The 26910-nt window shown below is 38.6% G+C and overlaps 1 protein-coding gene across 30 annotated transcripts; it reads left to right on the top strand.

Annotated features, from left to right (window-relative positions):
- Positions 1–4995: 4995 nt before the first annotated feature.
- Positions 4996–23764, top strand: LOC143864141 (uncharacterized). Of its 30 annotated transcripts, XM_077374983.1 has the most exons (15): positions 4997–5375; positions 5520–6437; positions 6716–8657; positions 11863–12181; positions 18166–18293; positions 18963–19113; positions 20109–20155; positions 20290–20406; positions 20628–20692; positions 21459–21622; positions 21721–21810; positions 21914–21967; positions 22733–22877; positions 23217–23328; positions 23455–23764. In XM_077374983.1, the coding sequence occupies exons 1-3, from the start codon at positions 5373–5375 to the stop codon at positions 7877–7879; spliced, it is 2085 nt and encodes a 694-aa protein (XP_077231098.1). In that variant the 5' UTR covers positions 4997–5372; the 3' UTR covers positions 7880–8657; positions 11863–12181; positions 18166–18293; positions 18963–19113; positions 20109–20155; positions 20290–20406; positions 20628–20692; positions 21459–21622; positions 21721–21810; positions 21914–21967; positions 22733–22877; positions 23217–23328; positions 23455–23764. The 30 variants fall into 30 exon arrangements, 29 of the variants coding, with proteins under 29 accessions (XP_077231087.1, XP_077231106.1, XP_077231098.1 ...); XM_077374972.1 differs by having other exon boundaries at positions 4996–5245; positions 5321–5375; positions 21459–21967; positions 22755–22877; XM_077374969.1 differs by having other exon boundaries at positions 6716–8360; positions 8461–8657; positions 21459–21967; positions 22755–22877.
- The last annotated feature ends 3146 nt before the right edge of the window (positions 23765–26910 follow it).

Genomic DNA, 26910 nt, shown 5'->3' with positions numbered 1-26910 from the left:
ACAGGATGACTCCTCTTTTGGGAGGGGTGGAGACTGTATTACACCTCGAGGAAGAAATAGTTTTCCTCCCCATTTGGATTGCCAGAAAAATATCTCTAGAAATCAGGGAGAGGACTACCAACTGACCTAGTCCGCTGCATTTCCACAGGTCCAAGAGATATGTTGATAGCATCTGGATTTACAGCCCGAGAGATTGATTTTCCTAGTGGAACGTGGTGCAGGATAGCACTTTGGTGCAGGATAAGAACTTTTTTGAAATTCAAAATATTGTAGGTGATGAAGAAGCTACAGATGGTAGACACGTGGAGCAATTAGGCGGAGCTTGTGAGGCAAATTTGGGGGAATGGGATACCGCTGTCCCCAACCATGATCTCTCTCTTAATGAAGGACAAGTGTGTGGCTGTCGCACACAAAGACCGCCACTAGCCGGTGGTATTTCTATGCTAGGTGAAGGGTCTAGCTCCACTTCGGGTGGTGTGGGCCCATTTTTCGAGTAAATACCCAAAGAAGTTGCTGCTCTTCTGCTTCTTTTGGGGCCCATTATCACGTCAATGGGAGAAGTGTATGAGGAAAGAATTCCGGTATTGCCGCTCAATCAGAGAGGAAATCTCGAGGTGGAGAATTGTGGACAACTTTCAGGTATATCTTCCTCGGTGCGAAAAGTGGAGGAGAATCCGGATGCTAATGTGCAGCCTCCTGAAGAAGTTTCGGCTGAAGATGCTTTAGAGGCTGATCTGAGACGTAGGACCCTTAACATGGCGTTTTTCAAGAAACAAAAATCTCGTCTTTTTTGTAGCCAGGTTGAAGGGGTTTCAGTGGATAAGGACTTGGATGATGAGCTTGTCGATTTATATTCTATGGGTGACGATCTCAGTGGTGATGTGTACACCCGAAAGACTTTCATGAAGATAAAAAATAAGGATCGAGCCGGTAAACATGAACCAAAAAGCTTAGGAAAAGGGAAAAGGGAGCACAAAGCCTTACAACACATGAAGATTAGAGGGTATTGTGGGAGGGGCACTCGTTTTCTTAAAAGAAAATCATGATCTGGATGATTAGGGGTTTGGGGACGGAGAGGAAGAAGATGGCGGTAAAGGACATCTGCCATAAGAGTAAACCCGAGTATGGGGTAGAAATGACCGGGAATGGGTTGCTATGCCGCGGCTGGAGGTATTATCGTAATATGGGAGGAGGACAGATTACTTAACTAAGGAACCAGGGCTGGCAGGTTCTCGATCTCAATATCTCTTTCTTCATCAAAATGGGATGAGGGACGGAGAGGAAGAAGAAGATGGCGGTAAAGGATATTTGCCATAGGAGAAAACCTGACATTTTTTATGTCATTGAATCTAAATTTTGGAGGTGGTGGAGAATTCTATCAATGAGATTTGGGGTGGGAACGGAAATGGACCATATAACGTCAAAAAAGATGTTGGAGGCAATCTTCAGGTGTGCCATATAATGGAATAATGGAAATTTTGGAAGTAGAGTTTTGGGTTTTTTTTAGGTTAAAAAACGATATGTGGGTTAAATAGCAGATGGAAATGGACCATATAACGTCAACCTTCAGGTGTGCTAGATGGAAGAAGTAGATCCTTAAAAGCTTGAGAGACCATGGTCTTTCGTTTTTTTTTAGGCACGATTGCCTGAAACTGTTTTTCCATGGCTATGTTTAAAGGAGTGAGCAGGTGTATTTTTTGGAAGTTTAAGGGTTGGATGGTTGAGTAAAAATAGATGTTGGAGGCAAAAACGGGCAGTGGTAAGATTGGATAGATTTCTGGGAGTGTTTGGGGATTCTATGTTGTTATGCTCATGGAAAGTGTAGGGCTTGAATGGCCTTTATGGCCCTTTTGCTGAGAATTCAGGGTATGCCCTGAATTGCCTTATTTGATACTATGTACTAGTTGGGACTCCTGGTCCCTAGTTTAAATTTCATGGTATCAATAAATATATGTCAATGTTAAAAATAAAATAAAAAAAATTAACCTACAGCCCTTATTTGAATTGCATGATTTGAGGAAGTTCAAAACAGAACCCCCTTGGTGCGGTTGTAACAGACCATCTTGTGCCAGAGTAGAGTAGGATTTACTTTGTCCGTTTTTTGACTCGCATCCGCATTTTGAAACATTGGTTCTGCATGACATGCTTAAGTGTACTGCATTTGTCTATCAAATATGTCGGGTTTAGTGCTATGCACATATTCTATTGGGATTATATCCTGGAGGGAGGGGATCTGTTGGTGCTTTTGGTTGCAACAGGATGAGCTGCAATTTGCCTTAAAATGGGAGCTCAAAGACACTTCCAATTGGGTGAACACCTGCGGCACACGATTTTGATGTTGTTGTTGGTGGTGCAATTGAGGTTGAATAGACAAGGCTAACAACCACTACAACTGAATGTCAACATCTTACACATTGTTCCCCCCTTTCTCTCTTGGTTGTACTGCTTCCATCCTTTGAAATTATCATTGCAGTTTGGCTCAGTTTATATTCCACCCAGGTTCCTTCTTGGACTGAGGAATCAAAGAAATTATGGAAATGGGCCAACTAAGTATTGGGAATACTGGTGTTTTAAATTTGAAAGGACCATTTGAACTTGCTCCTTATGTGGCTTTCCTCCTCCAGCGGGGGATCTAGACAGTGAACTAATACAGAAGCTTTTGTTTGGTTATTTATAGGTCTCTGATCGTCAATTTAGCGTCCATGTGACAGAGAATTGATGTATAAGACAATCGTTTCTGGGTCTTTGATAGTCAATTTGGCTCTAAAATGACTGTCCCAACTGATAATTGCTGAGCCCATATTGCCCCAATAACCTCACATACATCCTAATGTGGGTCTTCAAACTTCTTGTTCTATCATTTTTTTTTCATGTCCTTTATTTTGAACTTTTTTGGTAACCTGACATTTGTGAAGAGACAGACTCTTGGGCTAGACCTTTCAGATGCTCATCTGCGCCTTTCATCTTCTTAAGGGTCTCTAGAAATCAGGGAGAGGACTACCAACTGACCTAGATCGTTGCCGAATAAGGCGAGATGACTCCTTTTTTGGTAGAGGTGGAGAGTGTATTTCACCTCGAGGGAGAAATAGTTTTCCTCCGCGTTTGGATTGCCAGAAAAATTTCTCCGATATATATATTTTTTCTTGGGAGAATTTCTCTTTCCATGTGATTATGGTTAATTTAGAGGGATATTATCAATAATCGAAGGTCACTAGGCCCTGTTTGAAGTGCAAGAAAAACATTTCTGATGGAAAAAAACGTAGAAAATTAGGGTCGGTTCCAATTATCTTTTTTTGTGGGTAAAAAAGTTGGAAATTTTAGAAAAAAAAAAATCCTTTTCAAACTTTTCCACAAAATTCTTGCCATCCAAACATGGCCCGGTGTGGTAGAAGAAAAACATTTCTGATAGAAATTTATCGAAGTGTCAGTCGAGGCTACTAAAATTAGCACTACCTTGTTTGATAATTGAACTAACTCATGGTTCCGTGGATAATGGAATCATTTGATATAAAACTTATTATAAAATAGGATTTGCTAGGCAATTTCTCGGAAAAGCACTTCGTGGCTCATTTTTGCGGGATAGAAGATGAATTAAATGAATAAGACAAAATCTGCTTAAGTTAAGCCTTCGTGACTCATTTTTTACAAGCACAGCTGACAACATGGCCTTTGTGGGTGAGGGCTGGACCTTAGCTGCCAAAATGCAAAGGCACAGATGGCCTCTGCTTTGTTCTAACGGCTAAGTTGTAACTTCTTTAAATACAAACCAAATATAATACTCTTGAGATAAAACTTATATAAGAACATTGTGAGACATCCTTAGATTAGGCCCACCCAAGTGCGTTTAGAGTGATCCAGACCATTCATCTGATCCACCCCATCTTGGCAATCCCTGGCCTTATTGCATTTTCTAACACTGTGAACATGGACTGAACTGTGGAACCGCAATATTGATCAGTTTCAGACTCACAATCAGCTCTCAAAATCCAAAACAAACAGAAACTAAGCGTAAAATTGAGTTCAATAATCAGTTTTGGACTCGCAACTGGTTCTCAAAATCCAATGCAAATGGAGTTAGAGTTCAATAGTCAGTTTTTGAATTACAATCAGTTCTCAAAATCCACAGCTCTCTTTGTGTTTACCCTGTTTGTTTCTGGATTTTGAGAACCAATTGTGAGACCAAAACTGATTATTGGACTCAAAATTATGTTTTGGCCCTGTTTGTTTGGATTCTGGGACCCGATCATGAATCCAAAACTGATTAAACAGAGTCATAATTTTGAATCCAACAATCAGTTTGAGACTCACAATCGATTGTCAAAATCCCAAAATAAACAGGGCCAAAACAAAGAGGGACTTAAATTTATAGCTCGGGAAGAAATGGAAATAGGACTTCAATAGGTAAAAGTGTACGGAAAGAGGAGGGGTTGAATAGAAAGAGCGTAAGATTGAAGGCCTTTGGAATATTTTTAGTCTAAGAGAAACATGTGAGAGCTACAAAAGAAACAATGGATGATTCCCATTTAGGCCATGTTCATTTGAGATTGTGACAAGCGATTGCAACCCTAAATTCTCTCGCTCTAAAACTATAGCTATAAATTTGGGAATCTACCTAGGCTTGTTACTTTCTCAGGAAAGCAAGTGGACACCAGAATTCTGTCTTGTCAAGGTGTTGTCAAGGAAAAAAGATGCTGTTTTCCAGGGATTTGCTTTCCCGTACAGAATAGCCATTGACTTGACAGCTCTTTAAAGAACAAAAGAACAAAGATGGGTTGGTGCAATTATAAAAACATGGTTGTAGTGATATCATTTACCTTATTTATTCCTATATAAAAGGGAATGATATATCACCTCCCTTTCTTCCACGTGCCACCCTTTATAGTGTAAAAAGAGAAGCCAAAAATACGCAAGAACGGGTGGCCTGACGAAGAAAAGGGGACGAATATAACACCTCGCCTAAACGTGACAGAGCATCATGTGTGAAGTGCGGGAAGTCATAGGTGGCACAATGAGAGGCAACTCGGGTTTTATAAGCTAAAACCTGGATTTTACAATCCTTATAAAATCCAGGCTGTAGCTTATAAAATCCAAGTTTTAGCCTGTTTAGATTATAAAATCCATGTATCCAAATGGGTAGTTAGGGTTTTAGGGCAAAATCTCTACAGGTAATTGGACTGTACTGGCTACTACAGAGAGAGCCTCAGCAGCCGAAATCGAAATCGATAATGAACCGAAATCTCTACAGGTAATTGGACTGTACTGGCTACTACAGAGAGAGCCTCAGAAACCGAAATCGATAATGAACAAGATTTTTTTGTAGATGATTCTCAACCCTTCTCATTCTCATCACCTCTATCTCTCCCGAATCGTCTATGGTGAGTTTTTTTTTTTTTTTTTTATTTCTATGCTTATCTAGGGTTTGGTATTGCTTTATGTTGTTATTGCCAAATTGATTATTTAATTTCCTCTCACTTCTTGTCTCTGTTTTTTTTTTTTTTTTTTTTTTTTGTGGCGGGAAGGAAAATATGGAATTGGTGAAATCTGAAGGCTGCTTCCCATCTCTTGAAACAGCTCCTTGGCTTGTCTTTCCTTCGGAAGAAAGCCAACTATTCGTGAGCATATCCAAAGGGAAATGTGATGAGAGAAATATACGCCCTTGGAATAAAGTGTGGGTTTCCTCTCATGGTTGGTTAGTGACTGAGGATGAGCAACGCTCTTTACTGCTTCTCCAACCTATATCTATGGAGATGATCAAGATACCTCGACCAGAATTTAATATGCAAGATAGTCGTTACAAATGCTTTCTGCCATTGCCCCCAACCGATCCCAATTGGGTCATCTTTTTTATGCATCAAGATTGCCATCTCATTCTCCTTTTTCGGCAAGGTGATACTAAATGGGAGGTATATCGCTCTAGAGCGGCCATTATTCAGCATGTTGTTAGCCTCAAAGGAAAGTTTTATGCCCATACACTTAGAGATAGACTTGCAGTTGTTGAAGTTTTTCCCTATCTTCAAGTTAAGGTCCTCGAAGTAGAGCCCATGATCAAAGAACTGACATATGGATCTTTTATTTGTAAATATCTATTGGAATCTCGTGGAGAGCTCTTTCTTGTTTTTAAGCACAACTATCACTACACCGAGACATTCCACAGTTTTTTTGTTTTCAAGATGGATTTTTGTAAAATGAAGTGGGTGAAGGTGGAAAGCATAGGTGCCGATTGTATCTTCTTCTTAGGTATTGGCAGTGGTTGTGTTTATTACACGGCGAATACGCGGCTAAAGGGCGATGTTATCTACTTCTTTAACTCCGAGGATAATGCCTTTTACGCATTCGACTTAGAAGATGGAAGTCTCTCGATCAATCTGTGTGACCAAGTCGGAGACAATGTTTGGGACACCCAATTTTGGCTACTACCCCCCATCTCTTCTGGTTACGTAAGTCAACACTTATGAAAACTTAGCACTTATTTTCTTCCTCCTTGATTTGCTCTTTTCTTCTCCTGCAGTATCTCTTTTCCGTTGTACTCATCTCTTGACCGCCTTCGTCTAGGGATTTGCCTTTTCTTTAAATATATCTATCAACATTTAAAACAAAAAAATTAAAATTATAGAAATTTCATCTCACTACTGTTTGAGATCTTGTGATAATTTTATAGTTAATAGACATTGTGCTAGAGCAGTCTAATCTAATATAAGCTTTGTTGTGCTTGAAGGTCCCATCAAGCAACAGTGAGCTAGAAAGCACAAAGGAAGGAAATGCAAAGAGTAAGGAGATTAAGCAAAGACCCTCCACCACCATCACCATCACCAGAAGCGAGTTTGACAAGATGGATGTGGAAGAGAGAAATTGGTTAGAGCTTCCAGATAACATTATAGAGTTGACCAGATCACGTTTGTTTCTAAGTAGAGATCACATCCATTTCAGTTTCGTCTTCAAGAGTTGGAGATTGATCAAACCTCTTGTACATTTACCTAGGAGACCACTGCTCTTGTTCACCCACAAAGGAGATGGTTTGTGCAAGTTCTTTGACCCCGCATATAACAAGATTTATGACTTTGCCATCTCCCACCTAAAGGATACTGTATTCCATTTCTCCAAGGATGGCTGGTTGCTCCTATCTCGACGATCACCTCTCCCCAATTTTTCCTTTTTCTTGTTTAATCCCTTTACGAACGAAAAGGTTTCTCTCCCTTTTTTTTGGCCATCTAAAATAAATTTTACACATTTTAAGCCTCCTTATGGTCTTTCATTCTCATCGCAGCCCATGTTGCCAGACTTCATTGTTTTCTACATTTGCGCAAATCGTAATTGTGTCTATATCTACATCTATCGTCACAATGACAAAACATGGACTCAAAAGGTATACATAAGCCATCCGCATTTCCAGGTTGGTCATAACTATCCTGTTTATCTTGATGGGCTTTTCTATTGTTTGGCTCTGGACGGGAGGTTGGGGGTTTTTGATCCTAGCAAGTCCACTTGGACAGTTCTTGACAAGCCGAAAGGGGTCAACTTTGAGAGGTCTAAGGCGTTTACAGCTGGGAACTATATGGTAGAGTCCAATGGAGAGCTGCTATTAGTGTTCACAGATCATATCAAATGTTCAGTACGTGTTTTTCAGTTAGACCGTTGTGAGAAGCGGTTGGTGGAAGCAAAAGACTTGAACAATCAAACACTATTTGTCAGTCAAGGAAGATCCCTTTCTGTAGCTGCAACGAAAAGAGGGATGGAGAATAGGATATATTTTCCCATGTCTCACTGTGATTTTACTGACAGCTGCTTGTCCTACTTTATGAAGTCTGAGTCCGCTGCATTAAATTTCCACAAATCCAAGGGATATGTTGATAGCATCTGGATTTACAACCCAAGAGATTGATTTTCCTAGTGGAAATTGAACTGATATTAAACTAATGTGATTGGTTTTGTTGTTAAGTTTATTGCAGGTGTTTTTTGAGAAGTCTTGAGTTCAAACTATGTGGAAACATTAGAATATTATCGTGTCCCATTGCATTTGGCCTTTTGTTTCCTTCCACTTTTCAAAGAAAAGATGTAATGGAGATGGTTTTGTTTTTTAGTATTAGTAGATCTTAACCCAAATATTTTGGGTGGTGTTGTATGGTATTTTGTCGGCTCAAATTATAAATTGACGACAAAGTGTGTATAATGTCACTTTTACAGTTTACTATCAAAGTACCCGCAAATAAGGATTCTAAGTCGTTGGCGATTTCTGGAAATGGTTTTCTTCTGACTCAATTTTTGGAGGGGATGTCTTCTCTGCAACTCCTCAAGCAAAGCAATATGTTTCTACATCAATATTTTCTGCAAATAACATATCTAACTCATCCGCTACTGCCCTGGTAACTACTAAAGAGCAAATTGACAATGTCGACTGGTACTGATGAGCTTCAATGGCATTCATCACTGGTTAAACCGAATCAACTTGATGCCTTACTTCAGGATTAACTGGACTTGGTATTTCAGTTGGAGCGGTTAGTACTGCTTCTAGCTAGTGCCAGATTCCATAGCCAAGGATCACTCCATCTTCTATTCAGAAATCAAAAGTATGGTGTTTGTGGAGGTAGTCACAGACAGAAACGGCAAAATTACTGATGAACAAGCGCTCAATCTCTTCTTGAGTTGGAAATTGCCTAGAGGTATTTAGGTATTTCAGTATTTGTTTACTTTATTCTAAGAGGTAGCTTTTGTCAATACTTTAGAGTGAAAATTTTGATTTGATGGAAAATTGTGCTCTTCCAACTACTTCTTTAAAAGGTACTAGTACAAAGACACTCACGATGCATGAAAACAAATTAAAAAAAATTCTGCCAAGCCCAACAAACAACAAGAATGAAATTGTGTGCAATGCAAGCATGATACACAACTTATAATAGAACCTGTATAGCTGAAATGTTTATTTTGGAGTACACAAGACATATGCATAATTCTTAGAAACTACCCAACAATATATAATTTATTCTTTTTAATATCGAATGTTTTCCATTGTATCCTTATTTTATTATTTTTTAGTTTTGAACTTCTCTTTTCTCACTTCTTTTTGTTAAAAATATTAGTGGAATACAGAATACAAACATCAGTTTTTTTTTTTGTTTTTTGTTTTTTGAAATTTTCCATTGTTGAATTTGGGGGTCTTTCCCCTTTCCCTTTATATCGTAATATTTAAACACACACACAAAATGACAAAGGAAAATTGCTAACTTTATTATTTTTTTCCCATTGAATTTTAATTGACAAAATATTGCTGATTTTTATTAACTTTTTTCTTCATTGAGTTTTGTGGTTTCTTGATTTCAAAGTTCTATATCTTTGAAATAATCTTATTGTTAAAGTTTAAAAGATAAATAACACCTTTCTCCAAGAGCTTAAGCTTTTGGAGAAGTTGGTAAGTTAACATGGTATCAGAGCTAAAGGTCTCGAGTTCAAACCTCCCGGATAGCAAAAATTCACATGCGCCACGTGTTTGTCAAGTGGGCCATACGTGCGGGGGAGTGTTAAAGTATAAAAGATAAATAACGCCTTTCTCCAAGAGCTTAAGCTTTTGGAGAAGTTGGTAAGTTAACACTTATAAAGCCTACACAATGGATTTTGATCTATTTCTTATTTTGTTTGTTCTCTTTTGAGAAAAAAAGTCCTTTAAAAAATGCAAGATTTGGAGAAAATTATCGTGTTTTTATGTTTAAAGATGAGAAATTTCAAATTCTTACCTTATTATTCTCACCTATCTGGTTGGTCTTCTTCTTAGCTTGAAGATTTTTAGAGACGAGTGCTGGGTTTTGGTTAATAGAGTGATAAAAGGGATTGTAAGAGGCTTTTGTAGATGGGTAAGGGGAAGAGGCGGGTTTGGCCGTTTAATGTGCGGTGGGAGTTATTGTTTTGGAGAGAGAAACATGGCTAATTAGTTACGACTTACAAGAGGGTTGGGAGTCAATACTCGAAGTTGAAATTTTTCCTTTTATTTTTTATCGATGTTCGTTCCCTTTCTTTTTCCGTCTCCAGTCTTCCATGTTGCTTGAATTTCAAGTTTATCATGTGGTACTTTGTTGTTCTTTGTGTCTGTTTTGAGGAATATTTATTTATGACGTGAGTGATTATGTATATCTATATTTAATTTCCTAATACTCATCTTTTTTTATCATAAAAAAATGGATAGATTTGCGAAGGTTTATACCCGTCCATTTTACCTACACAAATCGTAAGGTTGGGATGATCCTATGGAGCTGATTTTTTGGGCTCACCCTATCTATCTGAGGGCCGATCAAATGAATGCTTTGGATCACCCAAACAATGTGGCCCCCACTGTATTTTAAGCTAGTGTGTAGATAAATTATCTACACTAGTGTGTTGAAACTCCTCTCTCTCTCTCTCTATATATATATATATATTGGGGGCATGATGATAATGTCATTGACATGTTTACTAATTCAGTTTTTTATATTTATTTTGTTTGCATGTTAAATACTCTTCACGTACTTGAGCTGACTTTTTTGAGTTATTTTATTTCAGTTTCAATTTTGATGTATAGAGTATGTCGCTGCACTGTATTGGACTTTTTCTTTTGGTCGTCTGTTCGTTTGTTTTCCATTGATGGTGTATGCATTGTGAGTAGGGTTGCACACGGTTCGGTCCGGTTCAGTTTAGGGAGTTTTTTTTAACCGAACCAATTACATCGGTTTGGAGAAAATCCAAACAGTAACCAAACCGATCGGGGGGTATAACCGAACCAAACCGAACCGATTCTGACCGGTTCGGTTCGGTTCACGGTTTATCCGGTACAAATCCAAATCAAGTAGTTAAATACGTTTATTTATCCAAAAAAAGGTTTATCTATCCAAATCAACCATCAACGGTGTGCAGTAAGCTCTCTCTGCCCCCCCCCCCCTTTCGTTCTCTCCTCTGCCCTCTCTCTCTCTCACGAAACAAAAAATGAAGAGACCCCTCCATCTCTAACCCTAATTGAGGGCCTTATAAAGGGGATGATATATTCGCCTCCCCTTTTTCTTCTCTTGGACATCCCCTCTAACTATTTGGGACTATTCTTTTTACACTTCTAAGGGTGGTCTAAGGGGAAGGGGTGAATGTACGTATTCTTTGCTATTGAATATAGGGAATTGATATAGACACACCTCTCTTGTTTAAATCACCCCTCTTCTCTTTGCAAATGAAATAACTCACCTTAGATTTGATAACGACACAAAATCAGTTCATCTTTTCCTCCATTTCTCGGTTCTGTTCGGTTAATTTTCGGATTAAAACTCTAAAACTGTGAACCGAACCGATGGGATCGGTTTGGTAAAATTCTAAACCGTGACCGAACCAATGCCGAGAAAAACCAAACCAAACCCAACCGAAAGGCCCGGTTCGGTTCGGTTTATCGGTTTGGCCGGTTTTTTGTGCAGCCCTGAATGTGAGGGTCATGGTTGTTGTAATATAACATATTTACTTTTATGAAATGATAAATGCGCCCCTTTTCATTACTTGGGACGCCCAGGTGCACTTTATCTGTGACTGCAAAGAGGCAACTGTACATCACATGCTAAGGATTGAAGGGACCTGATTGCCGGTGTTCACTGCACCTGGGTGTCCCAAGTAGTGAAAAGGGGCGCATTTCCCTTTTGAATATATTTGATGAATGAAATATTTGTTTTAGGAATTCGAGTTTATGAATGAAATGAGCCTCTCTCTCTCTCTCTGGCAAATATCCTCAGAACGAAAAGACAATTAGTCCCTTCCAAATGCTCCAAAATGTTTAAAAGTCAAGTACTATCAATTTTTTTTTTCTTGTTGGCTTTGTGCGTTCTACTGATTCATTCTAATTTTTATGATTCTTGAACCTCCTGGCAGGTGAAGATATGAATTGCAAGAAAGGCAATTCATGGAGACAGCATACTTTACTAAAGATAAGTAATTTTTCCGTCCATTTTCTCACTTAAAGGGAGTGTACCAAATATTACTCATCTAGGTGTTCCTATACGAGGGGAGGATTGCTCTGCATTGAGAAAGATTGTATTTGAGTTCATGTGCTTTCCACTTTTCTTATCAAATGTGATAGTCTGGGTTGATCCTAGGTTTTCCGTTTTCCTTTCGGTTGTGTAGGTTGGGAATCCACTCTTGAAGGTTCACAGTTTGGTGCTCGTCAGTATGATGACAAGCTGAATGAATTGTAAGATGCCTTTTTTCATTGTCAGCTTGTTTTCTTGTGCATCTTTTATTCCTTCCCTGGTTTAAAATATTTGAGCTTGTATTTTTTGAGGTATGGGTGTCTTGTGAAAGTAGGCTTGCATCTGAAGGAAAGGATTTTTTTTTTACTAAATCTAATGAGGTCTATGATAGTTTTGATTCAATGGGTTTACAAGAGAACCTTTTGAGAGCCATCTATGCATATGGTAAATATCCATTTTTTAACAATTTTGGACTTATTTTTGTTATGTTAGGTGATGACTTTGTTACCATTTTTTTATGCTAGGATATGAACACGTGAATGAGATGCTGCATTTTTATTTCTTTTCTTCTTTTTTTAAGGATTTTAGAAGCCCTCCGAACATTAAAAAAAAGGTGTATCGGCACCCGAACACTGAAGAAATTAGTTTATGTTCTTTGTAAATGTAGTTCTGTAGACACCCCCATTTTGCTCTGCCTTAATCGATAAATAAATTAGGGTTTTTCCATCGGTTTTCCAATGTCTTTCCTTCCCGCGTTTGTTACATTTCGCATTTTCCCGCTAAATGTTGAGAATGATTATTCAGAAAAATCCGAGCAAAAGAGAATGTAGGGCCCGCTGGTGTGGGACCCGTTTGTGTAGGGCCCGCTGGTGTGGGACCCGTTTGTGTGGGGCCCGCTTATGTGGGACCCGTTTTTGTGGGGCCCGCTGGTATGGGACCCGCCTGTGTGGGGCCCGCTGGTATGGGGCCCGCTGATGTGGGACCCGTTTGTGTGGGGCCCGCTGATGTGGGACCTGTTTTTGTGGGACCCGCTGGTGTGGGGCCCGTTTTTGTGGGGCCCGCCTGTGTGGGACCCGCTTTTGTGGGACCCGTTTTTGTGGGGCCCGCTGGTGTGGGACCCGCTTGCGTGGGACCCGCTTTTGTGGGGCCCGCTGTTGTGGGACCCGCTTATGTGGTCAAAGAGAGAATATGGACAGTCATCATTTTCTTTGTTTTTAAAGTGAGCGTAATGAGTGGTTTTGGTTTTCGCATGGCATCCAATGCCATTTGAAAATTATTTTTTATTTTTTTATTTATTATTTTGCAAAAAAAATGGGAAATGGGAGGGGGACATGAGGGGGACAAACTCATCATGAGTTCTTCTCTCATGATGGTCTCCCCACTCAAGCTCTCTCTCTGCAAGGAAGAAAAAAAAAAAAGAAAAAAGAAAAAGGGAAGGAGAACGAGAACCAGAGGGGAGAGAAAAAACGACAGTGGAAAATCAAAGAGAGAAAGACCAAGGAAAAAAAAGAGAAAAAAAGAAAAAAAGAAAGAGGGAGAGAAAGAGAGAATTGCAGAGGGAGAGAGCTCATCATCTCCGGCAAATCCGCCGGAGATCCAACCTTCATCTCCTCTTCCCTCACCGGCCGCCACCACCGCCTTCTCCGGCAACCTCTACACCTCCAATCCTACGGCTTCCATTTTCTCCGGCCGTGCTCTGATCGTCTTCCCCCATTTTCCTCCGGCCTTTTCTGCAAATCTGAGATTCATTTTTTCCGATCTAAGCTCCGATCTGAGATCCTTCTCTGATACTTCTCCGATCCATCTCCGATTCATTTCTGATCCAAACCTTAGCTCCGATCGTCTTCTCCGATCTTTGTAATCCGTCGCGATCTCCTCAATTTACTGCAAACCTATTCTCTTACTGTTGATCGAGGAAGAACCAGAGTAGATTGGACCAAAGCATAGCTAGAATTGACTAAAAGAAGGTATTTTCCTTCATAATTCTTCTCATTTTATTTTCAATGCTTATGCTTAGAACTGGAAATTTAAATCATGTTTTCTTTGGATGTTAGCTTTTCCTGTGTGATTTTTTTTATATATACAAAGTTTATGTTTCAGTTGATTGTATTTGAGTAGATTTGATTAGGAATCTGGTTTCGTTGTTTTAATGGATGTTCCTAACAATTTGGTTAAAAAAAATAAAAATAAAAAATAATAATAATAATAAGAGAAAAACTACTGTGAAAGGAAGTCTTCGCTGGATTTTCTGAGATTTTGATATTTCTAGTTATGGGGGCCCGTTTGTGTGGGACCCGTTTACGCTTGTGTGGGACCCGCTGATGTGGGGCTCGTTTATGTAGGACCCGTTTGTGTGGGACCCGCTTTTGTGTGGGGCCCGCTGGTGTGGGGCCCGCTGATGTGTGGGGCCCGCTGATGTGTGGGGGCCCGCTGATGTGTGGGGCCCGCTGATGTGTGGGGCCCGCTGATGTGTGGGGCCCGGTTGTGTGGGACCCGCTGGCATGGGGCCCGCTGGCGTGGGGCCCGCTGATGTGTGGGGCCCGCTGATGTGTGGGACCCGCTGTGTGTGGGGCCCGCTGATGTGTGGGGCCCGGTTGTGTGGGACCCGCTGATGTGGGGCCCGCTGATGTGGGACCCGTTTGTGTGAGGCCCGTTTCTGTGGATTTCTTCTTTTTTTCTAGAGTCTGTCATAGAGAGTTTAGGATTCCGTCCTTCCATCTTTCAGAGTCAGTCTTCAGCATAGGAGTCAGTCATTCAGTCTTTCAGGGGTCTGTCCTATCATCATAGGGGTTAGGATTCTGTTCATCCTCTCATCCAATCACGTGATTTTATTCACTCCTGCAAGGTATAGGATGCTGTCCAACCCTCGCAGAGTTGTTATTCTGTTCATCCCCCCCCGCAAAGCATAGGATGCTGTCCAACCTTTGCGGGATATCAGGAGTCTGTCCTCCACTTGTGATGATAGGATTTTGTCCTCTTGTGTCGAAAAAAAATCAAAAACATCTGAAAAATCAAAAATCTCAAAAATCTCGAGTCATTAGAGTGTAGTTAGGAAAATCTGTTCGGAACTACGTGTGGCTTGATCCCCATCGCGGGGTACGTAGGCAATTTGGCACTCCCAAGTTCAGTCGCACCTTTCTCTATCTTTCTCATTCCCTCACACTATTTCATCATCTCTTCCATCCTTTTTTTCACTAACCTCGAGAATTTAAATCGATTTGTCTTGTGTCTTTCGGAACCGTTGGATCACGGTTTCCGTCGTAAGAACCCTTAGATCCCAATTTAGGAACACTTACGTCATGTCGTGTCCTAGGTTTTAGGGAGTCTTAGGTTTTAGGGAGTCCTAGAGTTAGGAGTCCAGCCTCATCACGGACGCTTGCTATGTATAGCAACCGTGCCATAGGTCTAGTTACACTAGTCACCCGATCTTTCCCTAGGACAAGCCTAGTAAACTAGGATATAGGCAAACCTGCATTAGTCTAAGGGACAACTTGCATTCAGATAAGAATCATATAGCATCTTAGATGAAATCCTAAGATAATAAAATCCTCAACTTGAATTAAATAACTTCTTTTAAAACTGTTGAAACAGTCAAATCCGTCTAAGTCGGTGTCCTAGTTGAGTTAGGCATATGTAGCTTAGCTTAGGTGCACCGAACTACGTCGACTCTGATCCCAGTGAGGCTTGGGTACGTAGGCAGCTTGGATGTCTGACGGCATACCACCCGCGAGTCGGCACCACAACAAATTGTGGTGTTTTGTATATTAATTTTCTTGTAAATACTTAATCAAATCAGTTAGGGTTTTCCATGAAATTAGAATTCTAGGAGAACTTTCACTTAGAATGAATCCAGACAAATTAATAAATCAAGATACACATCTAGGATTCACATTGAAATTAGATTCTAGGATGCATGTCACTTAGTTCGCACATTAACATAGAGTTGAATGAGCCATTTAAAATAAATTTAAAAGAGTTAGCTTTTGGAATCGAAGACCGATTATCGGGCAGGAATGGTGCATGTGGTGGATAACTCCCCATACCTTCCATTCTTGTAACTAGGTAGCGAGTCTAGATTTTTGGTTAATTACGGGTCCTAGATCCCACATCTAGGTGGCGACTCTGTCAATCTCTTTCGTGTGGAATTCGGATTGCCTTAGTGATCCTAAGTTCACAGGAAAGACGAATTCAAATCAACAAATAAAATGCACACGCCAATCGCGTGGGAACGAGAGACCAAGAGAGAGGCGCGGCGGCTCGCGCCCCACGCCCCTCTCGCGGGATCATGTCCCACAAGTTCAAATGTTTTAAACAGCATAAGTCCGCACAAGTTCTATCGAATCGTAAACATGTCACGTGGACCTTATAATAAGTGTTTCTTAGATTCACTGGAAATGGTGGTGGTCATGAGAACCGGTAAAATTGTTTATTGTCTACTGCTTAGAATTGACATTTGTACTAGTTGATGCCCAGTCTGTGATTTACTTTGTTAACTTGCCATAATACCATCACTAGAGGTATTAGCTTGGATGCTTAGATTAGAAAGGACTATTGCTGGATTAAATGGTCTTTGTCCATTGTCCTTGGGTTTATTGTCAATTCCTTTTCCAGGGACGTTCAGTTGCCATGCACGGTTTATTCTCTTTTTCTTGCATGGGAGGAGGAATTTCCGAATTATAGCCTTTTGAGTTTCCTCCCAAATTAAGAGGAAAGTATAACATAATTATTACATCTACATTGTTTGTAACGGATTTTCCTAACATCCCTTCCTATATTGAGCTGCGTCGAAGCTTATGGGCACGTTTGGCTGCGAGGAATTTGTTTTCATGATAAATCGGGTATCTTCAAGTGTGAAGTCCCTAAAAATCAGGAAACCAAAACCCGGAAACGGCTGTCTCCGTGATGAGAAGTTGCTACAAAACCCGAAAATGTTGATCTGGTTATGAGCAGAGTCTTTTGTTTCCGAGTTTTTTCAATTTCTCATCATGTAAGCAGCTGTTTCCATGATCTTGTTTCCTGATTTTCAGGGTTATCACAATTGAAGATGCCTGATTTATCATGAAAACAAATTCCTGGCAGCCAAACGTGCCCTATAGGAATGACTTTTTTTCATACACAACTTTAAAAAAAAACTTGCTTCAAGTATATTCGAAGTCATTTTTATAAAAATCACTTTTTGAGAGCTTTTTGGGAAGGAAATGATATCAGCACAACCGTGATTTGATATTTTCACCAGCGCACCTTGTTTTTTAGTATTTAAAGAGCTGTGAAAAGGTTATTACAGTTCCCAAAAAGCTCTCACAAGCCAATCTATCTATCTATATCTTATATATCTATATGTAAAGCTGAATGTGGTAAGCTAGGGTGTCGCCACCTGGCACCCTTCTATACCCCGTTCTTCTATTCCCAATAAATTCTGGCCTATTCGTTACGTTACTCAAAACGCCACCTCACTTTAAGCAACCGGTTTTACCTTCCCAACCAGTTGCAATTAATCGATTTTAAATGGCTTTATTTTCGGGGGTATTATACAAAATCGTCAAAGGTTACCAATCTTTTCCTGATTTTGTGGATCTAAACCTAACTGGTTTTTCTTCCAATAATCTGCCCGTTCAACTATGCATTTCCCAAAAGCGAGCCATACTAAAAAAGACGTTCTCTAAACGTCTCTCTCATCTTTGCAAATACGCGCCCATTTAAATTCCAAATCACGGAATTTAAAAAACACCTAAAATCAAGGCTTTATTATTACAAAAGCCTTTATTCCCTTTCTATCAACACAGACTCTTCGTTTCCTAACTTTCCCGATTTACCTCCTTAAATTAGTAATTAAATCTCTTAAAGACCCCACAAATCCTCCGAAAATTATTAATAAGATCTCAACCCTGTGTCTCTTCTATTTTTCTCCTAAAATATGCATGTAAATCCCTTAAAATCAGCCTCAAGTGTTTGCCACTTTGCCTTTCATATTCGGTCCTTTTCTCTCTCATGTTGTATAGTTTTTTCTGTGATTTAACTGTGCTGTTAGGATTTGATAGATTTTCTACTGATTTCCTATCATTTTTCCTCTATTTCCATGGATTTTTATGCTGTGTGAGAAAATAATAGGGATTTGCTTGGGACCATTGTTTTGGTACCTTTTGTTGTGGGTTAGTGTTCTGAGAATTGGGCTTTTGTATTTTGTTGTTGCATAAATGGAGCAAAGGAATGAAGAAAGAGAAAGCAAATAACGCTGGTTGCCCCCTAAAAGCCCTCTCAAGCGATCTCCTAAGAAGCTATGTGGAAGGTTTATTGGTTCGAGTGATGTGGATTTTCCGTCAGTTACACAGGATGGTATTATATTCAACTGCTCTGATCATTGTCTATTGCTTTGTTGTTATTTCTGGAGAAATGGGATGTTTGGATCTTTTTTATTGATTAGGAATATTGAGTTATTGATTCAATGGAAGATATGAGTTCAGGACAATTCACTCCTTATAATTTTGCTATGGAATGTCACGTTCTTAAAATACCATATAGTATCTGATTTAAAAATACACATCTTTCTTTTTTCCGAGAGTATTTGATTTGGAATGGGCTGCTCTTGAATCATTGTGAGGTACTGTAGAAAATTCGGTACATTTTCTGTTCGTACTTGTGGGGGATAATTCTTTATTCATGCGTATCTGGTGCATTTTAAATGAGATTATGAAATCACTTACAAAAGCAATACAAACAACAAGAGAAGGTCAGTCTTTTCCAATGGATTGTTTTGAATTCGAGTAGAAGCCCCAATACCCTGCTCCTATTTGATATACCATCACAATCCCACCGAAATAAAAATTGTACATAAGGGTTTCCGCAACCGCGCATAGGAAAGAAATCACAGATCATCCATTCAGGCAATCCTTTTTTACAGATCCAATATCTCTTTCTTTTATTATTTGTTTACTTAAATAGAATTTGGATTTCCCTTTTTGTGCTCTTTGTTGAATTGTTTTGGCTTCTCAATCATTTATGCAGGGAACTTTTTTAATGGTTCTCTCTGCTTATGGGATTCCAACATACTTTGCCAACTGATTGTGAAGATTATCCAAAATCGACTTGATTAGAGTTGCTGTTTGGGATGGGACCAAGACTAGATGCATTGCATCATACTGTTCTATGCCTTCATGTAAGAAATTTTACTAGTGCTTTTATATAAAAGAGATTGTTTCATTATTAGCTAAGTTTAACTTTCATCTATTGTTACATTGCTGTCATATCAGTTAGGTTTGCTTTTGATTTTCTATTTTAATGTCAAAAAAGAGAAATTCACTCCTTTTACTTTTGATTTTCTATTTTAATGTCAGAAAGGAAAAATCAGACAAAAATAATTGGGGATAAAGGCGAAATTAAGAAGAAAAAAAATTTGAAAATTTTTTTTTCCAAACTAATTTTACATCAGTAAAAAGTGTTCATGCTCTTCTCTTTTGAGTTCAAGATTTTGAAATTAAATACATTGAACTCATGAGTCATTTGCTAAAACTACCGAAAATAAATATATGATTACCAAGCAAAGTAAGATTAACCCATATTAGGGTTTTCACGATGAGGTGTTAGCTACAAAATCTCCTTGATTTTCTCTAATTGATTTGAAGGCTGTGATTCCTTCTATCAATTCGCATCTCAATGTCAGTGGATTGAAAGCTCGATTTGCGACTCTCTGCAAGGTTCTTGATTTTTCCTTATTATTCTGTATTTTCCATCTATATTTCTGTCATTCCAAATATGACGGCGATTGGATGCGAAACTGTATGTGTTTTCTTAGTAGTTTATTTCCATTTTTGTTTTTGTTTTTCATTAATTATGTTATATTTTTGCCATTGTATATTGAATCTTGCAATGCTTTGCTTATGGTGTTCTCTTTTTGCGCCTTTTATTTTCGTAAATTTGATGAGATCTCATTATCTCAGCCCTAAGAACTCGAACGGTCTTGGTTTGCGGTTCTGTATTCTATAAGAAATTGAATGATTATTTAAGAAGTGAAGCATGATAACGGAGATAGCGGTTTTACTTTATGCCAGATTTTGAGGGTCACAAGGCTGAAGTGAGCGATTAGTTGATATAATCATGTTGTTTCACTTCTGACAAGTTACTAATCGCTGTGTGTTTTTCATTTTGAATTAGGGGAAGGAGTTACAAGCAAATTCTGTTCACTTGAGTCTTCTAAGCAAGTAAATATCCTTCCGATTTACCTTTTTTATTATTTTGTGCAGCTTTGAGCACTTCATGCCTGTTTCAGTAACTAAATTTTTTTATGATTGATATCACTATAGTAACTTTTCCTGCTTCACATTTGTATGTCCAGAATTTTTAGTGCCGGCATTGTTTCTTTTAAAATATAGTTGTTCTGGGGCATCATGTGAGAATATATTCGCTTCATTTGCTTTCAGACAAATGGTCTGTGCTTTTTGTTCCAAACCAGGTATTTGATCAATAACTTTGTTTTCTTTATTTTCTTATTTTTGTCTTTTCTATTTACCTTTTAAATTTGGGTTGAAACTGATCATTGGACTCAATCAAACATAAATTTGAGTCAAATTTACAGTTTTATTCTTCATAATATTTATAAATGTTTTTGTTTTTTAGGGGTTCTTTCATGCTTCTAATGATTTTATGATGACATAGACTTGGGATTGTCTGCAGATGGTTTGGAATTTCTTGGAAATGAAGATAACGAACTGCTTAAGTTTCTTCTTCTTTTATCATGGGTATTCTTCTTCATTGTTTTCTCCATCTTTTTCAATACCCATATATTTATTACATGTGCTCCATCTTTTTCAATATCCTTATATATTTATTACATGTGCTCCATCTTTTTCAATATACTTATCGGTATTCTTCTTTCTATTTGTTTTTCGTTCCCGTACAACGCACGGGTCTGCAACTAGTATATATATGTAAAGCAGAATGTGGTAAGCTGGGGTGCCGCCACGTGGCACCCCCACTGCATTCCGATTTTCTACATGAAAAGTAATTTCAAAAAGTTTCCACAGCCGTTTCCCATGGTTTCTTTTCCCGACTTTTCTCCATAAATTACGTAATAAAATCTCAATAAATCCGGTGTCCTAAATTTTGGGTTTACTAAATTTTGGTGCTACCACGTGGAACCCTCTCTATATGTTAGAGGTTTCTATTCTAACGTTTCATATTCTAACGTTAACGGCGATACACGCATTCCCTTTATATAGCCCATAATTTTTGGACTCTTCGCCTTTTAACTTTTCCGAACTTATTCGAAAAAGAGGTAGTAAATAGCAACAGAAAGAAACGTGGTTACTTCCAGAGTTCCAAACAGCATTGAAAAAATAAATTATAAATACACATCACGATGTTTCGTTCTTCACCTTATTTTTCAACGTAAAAGCTAATATCTTTCGGTTTTTTTTTTTGTGGGGGTCTTTCTGGTTTTTGAGTTTGGGTGCTATTTTAGGCCAGTTCTATTGATCTCATGCTGTCCCTGTACATTATTTGTAGGTGCTGTGGAGACTTTCTCCTCCAAGAAATGTTCTGCCGCTGTAGTTGGTTCGAATGTTGACGACTGTGTTCCAGCCGGTGGCTTGCGGGACTTTCCGGCAGTACCACGCATCCGAGCATTGATTCAGGGGCATCATCGAGATTGCACTGTAGCAGTTCCTCGAGTGCATCCTTGCAAGCTTATTCTTTTTTCCCTGTTATTCTTTACCCTTTCTTTATTCATGTTTGTAGTCAAGCTTATATGTTTTTTTTTTCATCTCAGATTAGGAAGGTTACATGAACATGTGCCTAAGATTTGCATGCCATGTTGGTGTTCAGATTATTTTTGTTTCACCTGTTTCTTTAAAAGCAGGTTCTCCATTAGAAATTGGAAGCATGATATGGTTTTGGGGCCATGGTTATTGTTTAAGAAAACCTGCAAACGTTTAAATATCTTATTTGGGTATGTGTTGCAGTTTGGAAGCTCAATCGATTGAAGTGAGATTGGGGGATTATGACGCAATGCCCGGGTAACTGAATCAATCATTGTTGGGAAGACAAATTTTCCTTCCGTTAACCAAGTCACTGTTTCATCTTATGTTTGATACTATATAAAACTATCAGGCTGTTTGATACTTTGTGTGTTCATGCTGCAAAATTCCATTTTTGCCATGGTCTACAGCCAATCGAATAACCCATTTCCATTTTCCACAGCATCTTTACTATACCCAATTCCATTTGCTGTAAAATTCACATTTTCTGTGGACATTCAATATAAACTATCAAACTTAATTAAGGTTTACTCTGTGGTCATGATAATATGTGGATCTGGGGAGAGCTTATAACAGATTGGAGCAGTTAATGTCGTGCTTGAAAACGGATATGGGTGCTCAACATGGTCTTAATCCAGTGACATGCACATTACAAGGTTAAATGGCTGTATAGAGATATCACGTGTGATGGAGTTCCGTATGTAGAATTTGAAGCTTTACACATAATGAATACCATTTCCACCAATAAGCATTCGCATTTCAATAAAGTAAACATTTTTATGCCACACATGTGCTTACACACGTAAAATTTGCATGTAAACCTTATAACGTTCCTCAGTCCATGTGCTTCGTTCTTTAGTCAACTTTCATTCTCGCTCATCAATTTGTTCTTTATTCAACTTTTATTCTCTCGCTCATCTTTTTGTTCTTTATTCAACTTTTATTCTCTCGCATCTTCTTTTTTCAATCTAAATGAACTTTCACCCCAACATGAACTTTTAGATTAATTTCTTATCAGTTCAGGTTTTGGTCCATTTCTGTTCAGCTGGTGATCTAGACAGCATGAGTAGGCCTCATTTTAAGGTGATTGCGATCTTCATCGGCGTTGCCAGCGTGGCGGTTGGCATTGGAATTCCAGTCTTTTTATGAATCCCAGATTGATAATGCTGTAAGTTTCTCTAAATTTTATTCTATAAAGAAGAATGAATACTGTAATTTTTAGTCTTAATTTGTAAATAAAAGGGAAAGGGAGAAGATAAGGGGTTGAGTTTTTTTTTTCGTTTCTTTTTTCTTTTTTGGATTTGGGAATGGATATCCGCACACCTTTGTTTCAGGAAATAAAGTTTCATAACATTTTCTCACATATGGAGCCGCGGTTGCTTGGATTATTTCTGTTATATAATGTTCCATCTTTCCTCCGAGAAGTTCTTGCCCCTTCCCCTACCGTTTTCTAGGCTTTAGGTTTTCTTCTTCTTTCTTATTTTTCTTCTGTTTTGTGATGTCACAGGGAAGCAGGTCGAGCAGGATTATGAAGGAGTTCAAAGGGCAGAAGGATTTTAGGGTTATAAAGTAGAATGATGGAATCCGAGGTGTGGTGGAAGAGGCTATTGCAGTGATATGTACAATCTTTTTCTTTAGTAATTTTACAATGTTATTTACTTTAAATTTCTTTGATTAGCCGTTACTAATTTAGGTTTTCTACTTCTTCATTCCTTTTATTTTTCTTTTGTTTTGCGATGTGGCAGGAAGCAGGTGAAGCAATTGCTATTCGGGTCACTTTTGGAACAAGGATAAAGCCTAATGTAAGCTCAAATCTCCTCTACAACACTTTTTTTTTTTATCCATTTTCATTTGTTTTCCTGTGGAATTTCGTGAGGAAATATCTTAGGCCCTATTTGGATTGCAAGAAAAATACTATCCTCAATATGCATTCTATTCTAAATACGAGTATACGACATAATCATGCTTTTCAACTATTTTGTTGAGACTCTGTTGGTGGCTGATAGGAGTCATCTTTTCTTACATCAACGAAAAATATTTTACTTTTTGCACACATTCCTCCTTTGTTGTAGTTCAACATATGAATCCAAGGTCAATGATGTTTTGCAATTTTAAGTGTATGTGAATCATATCAATGCCTACTTTTAAGATTAAAATCTCACGATAATCATTTAAGTTATTGGGATTTGCTAAGGTCCATCGCAGAAGGGTTTTCGCGGCTGGTTTGACGTGCCGGACTAGCAAATACCTTTTCTGTTATATGCAAGGCAAAAAAATAAATAAATAAAAGAACAATAAAGACCTGCGATTCTTTCTTTTTTTGGGGTTGGTTTTGTCTTGATGTCTTCTAAGGGTTTCGTGGTCCCTTTTTCTTGCTTTTTTTAAATAGTTACAGAGAATTGATTTGTTTTGATGAATGTTAGTTCCGGTTCTGATTATTTTTATTTGCCAATCCTTTTCTTTTCCCTTCAAAATGTTATGCTTCTTTATCACCAGCCGGTTTTTTCCTAAGATTCCCGTTTGGTCCATTTTTGTGATTACGGTATTACAATTCATAATTTGAATAAGAAAGAATTGTTATGTTATCTGTTTCCGACGTGTGCCTAAACAAAAAAAAAACTAAGTTCTATCAATTTTAGAAACAATCTAATTTAATAGTCACCCCGTGCATCGCACCGGTCTGCAACTAGTTTTTATAAAAAGTTTCATTCTATCCATGTAAAATTACTATTGAAAAATCATATTAGAAAAATCGTTATGTGCCAAATTACTTGTAGATCGCCCGGTCAGCGGAGGAGATAAAAACAGTTAGTAGCAAAGTCCCAATTCATGATTCTTTGGATAATGGAATCATTTACTAGGCAATAAAATGGAATTTAAAACATGGAATCATTTTTGACATCAAACTCGGTAAAAAAATGGGATTTGCTAGGCAATATCGCGGCTCGCTTTTGCAGGAGAGAACAGCAGCCTCAGGTGAATAAAATGAATAAGAGTGATCCAGACCATTACTAGCAAATGGCCCACCCATGTGAGGCTAGAGTGATCCAGACCATTCATCTGATCGGTCCCATCTTGACAATCAGCCCTTGTCGCATGATCTGCAATATGAACATAGAATTAACCATGGACCATTGATATTGGGATCATCTGATCAGGAGATGTCTAGGCTTCGGTATCTCTGTAGTGGGTCCCATTGCATGAATGCTCTGGATCATTCTGCTTTTTCACTCTCTCATTACACCTGAAAATAGGTAATTTGAACCATTTTATCCAGAGGACCTTCAATATTATGATACTCAATAAGCTACTACAAGGATGTCGTTTCCTCCTCCAAAAAAAATTCTTCGTGAAATGTTTTTCCTACAATCCAAATAGAACTACAAAAGAAACAATGGATGACTCCCATTCAATACAGTTAATTTAATATCAGATGTACATGGTAAATTCGAAGTCTAAATAATATTATATATCCTACAAATTTTATGCCTTAACAAGGCTAAATGTCAGCCAAGGCCAAGGCCAGCAAAACTCGTGAATCCTCCCCCAACCCAAAACCATTTTATACAGTCTCATATCTTCCCCAAAATCCAACCCCCTCTAGACCAGACCTTCCCATCTCATACATTATTGTCCAAAACCCCCTGGAGAAAATTCAGCCCCACCCTGATATACTTCTCCGCACTCGGGATCGAGCTATCTCTGTTCGGGGAGGTGGGTCCCAAGAGAAACACACAACAATGACAGTCAAATTATCACAAAAGTTTTGCTTGAGCGCCTCCCTTACTAGTTCCCACGAGCGTCATAGACAATGCCACCCAATTTCTCGATCCTTAGTCTTTCGCTGGTTCAGTTTGGTTTGTGATCTTTTGGCATAGGCGGAAGTGTGTGGAAAAGGCGACGATCACCTTCTTCAATCCCGGTAGAAGAAAAGCACCATCTTCTTCAATAAAACTCTTCGAATCCATAAAGAAAATAAGCAATCCTTGATTCCACAAAGAAAAGAAGCAAACTGAAACTGTATTATTCAATTGAAAGATCTCCCTTTTCATATCATATGACCACATATATATATATATATATATATATATATATATATATATATATATATATATATATATAGAGGAATAAGATTGTACGCTCGACCGTACCTAAAGTTAGGTACGGTAGAGTGCCAAATCACATGGGTCCCACATTTTGGGTGAGCATCTAAACCATTCATTTGCAAGGCCCCATCATAGATAGGGTGCATACCAAAAATCAGCTCCATAGGATCATCCTAACCCATCCATTTGTGGAGGCCAAAATGGACAGACAGTGTTTGTCCACAAATCTGCCCATTTTGGCCTCCAGTTTTGGAGGGGTTAGGATGATTCAATGGTGCTGATTTTTGGTACGCACCCTATCTATGATGGGGCCTTGCAAATGAATGGTTTAGATGCCCAACAAAAATGGGGGACCCATGTGATTTGGCACTCTACCGTACCTAACTTTAGGTACGGTCGAGTGTACAATCCTTTTCCTCATATGAGGAATAAGATTGTACGCTCGACCGTACCTAAAGTTAGGTACGGTAGAGTGCCAAATCACATGGGTCCCACATTTTGGGTGAGCATCTAAACCATTCATTTGCAAGGCCCCATCATAGATAGGGTGCATACCATAGGATCATCCTAACCCATCCATTTGTGGAGGCCAAAATGGACAGACAGTGTTTGTCCACAAATCTGCCCATTTTGGCCTCCAGTTTTGGAGGGGTTAGGATGATTCAATGGTGCTGATTTTTGGTACGCACCCTATCTATGATGGGGCCTTGCAAATGAATGGTTTAGATGCCCAACAAAAATGGGGGACCCATGTGATTTGGCACTCTACCGTACCTAACTTTAGGTACGGTCGAGTGTACAATCCTTTTCCTCATATATATATATATATATATATATAGGGTTTTCTCTAAGATTAGGATAAACTCAATCTCTGTCTCCAGGACTCCTACCTTATCTCTAAATCTTAATCATTTCTTTTACAAATAAAATATAAACAAAAGAAACATAAATAGCAAGCGTGTCCTACATCATCTTTGGATAGTTCAACTGCTCTACCCCATTTCCCCAAAACTGCTAGACAATCACCAGCATTGGCTACAAGCATGGTTCTGCATTATAAAAATGTGTTAGAAACATATAACTCTAGTCCATGGA

This window comes from Tasmannia lanceolata, unplaced genomic scaffold (genome assembly GCF_043159265.1).
Source record: "Tasmannia lanceolata isolate RefF3 unplaced genomic scaffold, GAP_Taslan_0.1 ptg000048l, whole genome shotgun sequence".
In the NCBI taxonomy this organism is placed as follows: domain Eukaryota; kingdom Viridiplantae; phylum Streptophyta; class Magnoliopsida; order Canellales; family Winteraceae; genus Tasmannia; species Tasmannia lanceolata.
Note: the sequence above shows the minus strand (reverse complement) of the source record. Positions and strands in the feature narration are given on the sequence as shown.